The sequence below is a fragment of the Limulus polyphemus genome, unplaced genomic scaffold (assembly GCF_000517525.1).
Source record: "Limulus polyphemus unplaced genomic scaffold, Limulus_polyphemus-2.1.2 Scaffold9847, whole genome shotgun sequence".
Taxonomy (NCBI): Eukaryota; Metazoa; Arthropoda; class Merostomata; order Xiphosura; family Limulidae; genus Limulus; species Limulus polyphemus.
In genome coordinates this window covers 7,572-13,574 of record NW_013675457.1, presented here as the reverse complement: position 1 = coordinate 13,574, position 6,003 = coordinate 7,572, and the positions used below count along the sequence as shown (strand labels likewise).

General features: G+C 31.8%; 1 protein-coding gene across 1 annotated transcript in view; it reads right to left on the bottom strand.

Annotated features, from left to right (window-relative positions):
• LOC106476119 (DNA-directed RNA polymerase I subunit RPA1-like) overlaps positions 1-4,238 on the bottom strand; it is a gene marked incomplete at its 3' end in the record, with an annotated part of 11,036 nt that extends 6,798 nt beyond the window's left edge. The window contains exons 1-2 of the mRNA XM_022380068.1: positions 4,210-4,238; positions 3,221-3,392 (exon numbers count right to left, since the gene is read on the bottom strand). Of these exons, the coding sequence (XP_022235776.1) occupies positions 3,221-3,383 (163 nt within the window). The remainder of the gene's footprint in view (positions 1-3,220; positions 3,393-4,209) is intronic.
• Between the last annotated feature and the right edge of the window lie 1,765 nt (positions 4,239-6,003).

Below are 6,003 nucleotides of genomic sequence, written 5' to 3'. Positions count from 1 at the left end.
CTTGTGTCCTACCTTGATCCACATTCAACACTTGTGTCCTACCTTGATGTTACATTCAACACTTGTGTCCTACCTTGATGTTACATTCAACACTTGTGTCCTACCTTTAATGTTACATACAACACTTGTGTCCTACCTTGATGTTACATTCAACACTTGTGTCCTACCTTAATGTTACATTCAACACTTGTGTCCTACCTTGATGCCACATTCCACACTTGTGTCCTACCTTGATGTTACATACAACACTTGTATCCTACCTTGATGTTACATTCAACACTTGTGTCCTACCTTGATTTCACATTCTATTTAAAGTAGTGTCCCATCTAATAAGTAGCATCTTCAGAAAACATTAACTGATCGGTAAGGCAAGTTTTTCCTTTAATAAATATTTTTTTAAACATATTTCACTAAATGCTTTTAAAATGTTTCTTTTATCAGACCCTAGGCTTTCCCATTGAAAAGGTAAGCCTAACAGGTCTATAGTTTTCAGGGCAACTCCTATCACTCACTTTAAAAGTAGGAGTAAAAATTAATGACTCTCAGATCCTCAGGTACCTGCCCAATGTCTACTGACCTACCAAAAATGAAAAAAATTATCACATATCTGATCTTTGACCTCCTTTAAAATCCTGGAGAAAACCTTGTGTGATGCTTTATTTCTAATTGCCTACCAACTGACCCAAGAAGGAAGTAGAATTTTTTACATCACTTTCAGAGAAGGAATTAACTCAGGGTACCTTTTTTTCAGTCTTGAAACAAATTCCATTTTGTAGCTACACAGATGTTCCCATGTACACAGAAGTAATGGAATAAAATATAAAACTAAAAACTGATTACTTGTTAAAAAATACAAAATATGAGTTATCTTCCAACAATAGTCACAAATACTGAGCTTGGAAACCTGATGATGACAAAACCTTGTCGAAATGTTGTACATTTGCTGTTGTGTTAAACTTATATTAAAGTTTATCTTCATTACCCATTCAAGCCGTCTCCAGCCATTATTAGTCTCAAAGTGGGTTCCTCGTCATCAAATTTGAATTCATCACGACAGTTAATCGATGGTCAATTTTCCTTTATTTCGAATGTAAATTATAATAACATCTCCATGTTGCAACTACAGACAAATTTAGCAAATTCACCACAACTGGCTGCCACCATATTTTTTATTGGATCATCAAATCTACCCCCTCTCGTTCCATTCATATAAAGGTGAATCAAATTAGGCTGTTTTATTAGGCTTCCTCCTCTACCTCTTCTTTGTGCAATGAAGTACTGACAATATTTACAAGAGAATTGTTGTTCCACTTAGACACACAAGTTGCTGTAAAGTCAAAACTGCCATTGATCTTTCTTCTTTAGTTCCTTGTTAGAGCTCATGGTCATTGTTCCTTGCTCTGTTCTATTTTCATGAATAATTCTAACTGCTTTATACCAGCGAGAGATTTTAGAAGTTTTATGCTTGTAAAGTTGTCAAGTTATACCTCATAGTGTTTAGGTGATGATTTTTTTCCCTACTGCATCTAACGGTTCTGTTACAGCTCTTTCCCTAATGGTTCTGTTACAGCTCTTGCCCTAATGGTTCTGTTACAGCTCTTGCCCTAACGGTTCTGTTACAGCTCTTTCCCTAACCAGAACCATTAGGGCAAGAGCTGTAACAGAACCGTTAGGGCAAGAGCTGTAACAGAACCAACCATTAGGGCAAGAGCTGTAACCGTTACAGCTCTTGCCCTAACGGTTCTGTTACAGCTCTTGCCCTTTGTTCTTTTCCAGTGTAAATTTTTAAATTGTATTTGTAGTCATAAGTCTCACATAGCGACCAAATCTTACAGCCAAAGCTTGCCTTTGACAACCGTTTTGTGTTTGTTTTCCAAAATATGATACCATTAATTCATCAATGCTGAGTTTCCATGAATTATTCCCCATTGAACAATATTTACACTGAATCTGTGGCAGAGAAATTACACTTTGGCTACTTTGTTTCCTTTTTCAGGGTTCTGGTTATCCTGTCTCTACTCATTAGTTCTAAAACAAAAGAAAGGTTGGTTACTCCAGCAATCTCCTTCTGATGTTATGAGATGGTATCCAGAGAAAATCAAAATTCCAAGAAAATGCTTGAGATCACTTTGTGGAAAGTTGGAGTATTTTTATCCCTTTCATTTTATTTGTTCTGCAAAATAAACAATCAGTTAATTTGTCAATATTCCATACTTCATATCTTGTTTTGGTTCAAAATATATCGATTTTGTAAAATTGATGTTTCTTCCTCATCAATATTTTGCAAGAATGTTTTTATCCTCACTGGAAGATTCATCAGAACTTGAAATAAAAGAAACTTCTAATGTCTCTGCCACTTCAAAAAGATCATTACTAAGAATGTTTCAATCTGTACTTTCAGGCAGAAGGTTAAACATTTTCAGCACGATTGTCTTGCAAAACCTCTTTTACTTCCTGAAGAGTGACAAATCAGAATGTTCTCTTTATCTTTTCCTAAAAAGTGGAGCTTTTCCTGCTGTGAAAGATCTTGCTGGCAATCTGTGATTGAGTGAAGTCCTAACATTGTATAATGAACCTTTCTAAATATAGATGTTTTTATATTGAAATAATCCCACATGAATATTTTTCACTAGAAAACATAACTTGTGAATGTTTTATTGAAATAAGTTTTAATAATTAATTTTATATGGTTAGCAGAACAAATATTACAACTTTCTAAACAACTAAAAATATTATCTTTAACTTCAAGATTGATAAGAATGTGTTCAAAGTTTTATTTTACCTTCAAATTTTACACAGATTTCATATGGGAATTTGAGGTGGTAAAAGGTTAAAAACCTACATGATTAAGGTCAACTCCAATATTCCTCATAGAATACTCACTGATTTAAAAGCTCAGCCATTACATAAATGACACTGAATATATTTCCACATTCTCCAACACTACTATTCTTCTACCCGGGAATTTTTGGATGACTTACCATTATCAATGAACCATATAATACACTGTTGATCTATTCCATAACTTCAAATACTCAACTATTAAATCTTTAATTAAGCCATCAAACTTTGTCTTGTTTCTTTACTTAATACTACATTGTTTTCCTTCTTAATCATATTAAAATGTTAAAAAAAAGTATTTTTTGTAGACAAACATTTGAATATGTTAAACCATGACACGTTCAACTAACCACAAATGAAATGTGAACAGAAACTCTACCTAGAGCAGCATCATACAGTCCACCTGATGTTGGATGACCAAGGGCATCGAGTGTCTTAAGATTGGTTATTTCAAGGACACTGAGTTTCTTCAGTTCTTCAGTGCCGTATGTACTGAAAGTAACACTTCGAACAGAATGGTAGGGAATCTTGTCAACATCCATAGTTACTTTCTGAAAAACAAAAATCAAGTCTATAGTATTTTTTTCTTTTCTTTCAGTATTAAGCTGTGGCAAATGGAGCTTTGTGAGATCTCATGACATCCTTTGAAAAACCTTAGTAATGTCTGAATAATTCAATATTCTGTTCAAAAATATACAAGTTACAGATACAACACAAAATCATCATTTTAGAAAATAGCCCTATTAACAACAGAATTCTGTTCACTTACACAAAAATATAAAAATTCTACATGTTCAACTAACCCCGAAATGAAACTGTGAAGTTCATAAAACAATAAGAACGGAAACCCCAGAATGAGAGGACAAAAATTTAAGATTTGAAAAAAAAAAGGTTCTTGCAGCTTTCAGTGAGTAGTCTTTTCTTTATAGTGAAATTGGTTATAAATGAAATAAAATAAAAAGTTGACCATTGAAATGACAGATTCATAGCCATGGTCACAGGCACCAGAATTAATAGCTTACTAATTACATGTCAAAAAGAGGTTCTCTCTCTCTCTCTACATATACATATATACAAATCACTAGCTAGGCTTCACCTTATTTAATAAATGGTATTCATTTAGGAGAAGGTTTTACTGTTTTTACTTTTAGGCCTATAGTATAGACTATACTCTTCCCAAATCCAACTTCCAAGTTCTAATCAACAACAGTAGATACGTGTTTAATTCGAACTTTACAAAATAGCAAGTAAGAACATCAGTTGTTTAACTTATTAACGACTTATAAATCATACTTGACTGATAACACCTCATAGGCAAAAATCTCGTAAAATTTTTAACAGTAATATACGTCCACATGTCATATTTACTTTGCTATGTTCTTCACAATCAACATGAGGACTGGTTATAAGTGCTGACCCCTGGTATCACAGAAACTTTTCAAGAATAATAAACAAGTAAAAATGAGTAATTTCAATTACAACATCGTTTAATTTTTAAATTTAAATATTTGATTTCTATAAGTTATGAATGACAGTCTTAGAAATAAAAATTACAGTACAGAAAAGGTAGATTTATTATACCTTTAGACTTATAAACTTTTAAGTATTTTCTCTGTTTTTACTAAATTAATGTATAATGCGAAAATTACTATGAAATATACGAGTATATAAAATTGAGATAATTCAAAGTCCGTTTTGTGACTAACTTGTAAAGTTTAATGAGCATCTTTATACCATGTTACCTTTACAAATTTCAACTTAACTGAGAAAAATATCGTAGATTTTGCTTCCAGTATCTGATAAAGATCTGAGAAAGTTATATAAAACCTTTGCTATGCGATCTGTTCTAGTCAGAATACCAAATAACCAAATAAACATTTAGCTCTGATATTTTAGATTTGTTGTAATGTTGTCTGTATTCGTTCCAATACATCGTTCAGCTGGGCTGATGATAATCAGTATGATTTGAAACTGGAGTTCTCAATTTTCAGTTGAACTACTGTAAATATTCCGTAGTCCCCCAGTGCGACAGCGGTAAGTTGATAAACTTACAATTCTAATATCCCGGTTTCTATTCCCCACAAAGGGCACATTTGATAGTTCAATGTAGCTTTGCTCTAAAACAAATAAGCAAAGACTTTGTAGTCCAACGTAAGACATGCTGTAAGAGTGGTTTGGATGAGTTTTCCTTTTTCATTTTTTCATTACTATTTAATAATAAGTGCTAAATAAAATTGTTATAAATTTATAACACACATATTTTAATGATTACAACACAGATCAAATGTCAAACAAAAGTTTTAATTTTTTGTATGAAAACCTGCTCAAGTATTTCTACATACGATTGGTTTTTTGTACATTATAATCAAAGATAAGGAAAACAGGCAAAGTTCCCAACGCGATAGGTGTGATAACGTCAGTATTATTAAATATGTTTTGTTAGTTATTCTTATTTTTTGAACTTATATTTGACTGCAGCAATATTTTTGTTTATAATTATTTATATAAAAACATGTGTGCGGCGTGACGTATTCTCATCCAAAGAGTTAATAATTATAATCATAGATAGCGCCACAGAGATCCTTTTTGAGATGCCATTTCTTGGAACAGTTGATGTTAAATTGCGTAAACGAAACGGTCATCTATTTATCTTCTTAATTCTCTATTTTTTAGTTAGTTTACTGTAATGAATGAAAATAATAATATGTATAAAAATTTATTACTTGTTGCTTAACGGAAAATTACCTAAAATAAAAGTAATTTTAAGTAACGCAATTTATAATTTACTGATTTTTGGAGTGGTCTATTAATACAACTTTTAATGACAATGAAGTATTAAGAATAAATCAAATCAAAAGGTTGTGACAGAATACTAACTTAACTTTCAACAGATGACGATAGCACGCTTATTTTCGAAAAATTAGTTGTTGTTTGTTTTTAATATAAAACTTCAAATATAAACGCCTACATGATTTACAAGGTTAGAAAGGCGTTTCTGGAAATAGGCTAAAAACAATATACACATATATACGTGTGTAAATATTTGGAAAAAATATGGGTTATAATTATAACTGATACACCTGTATTATAAACGTGCCTTTATTTAGTCACTTTCGTAGTGTATTTTTAAAAAATGTTTGCCTATTTAATAGGTATTATATT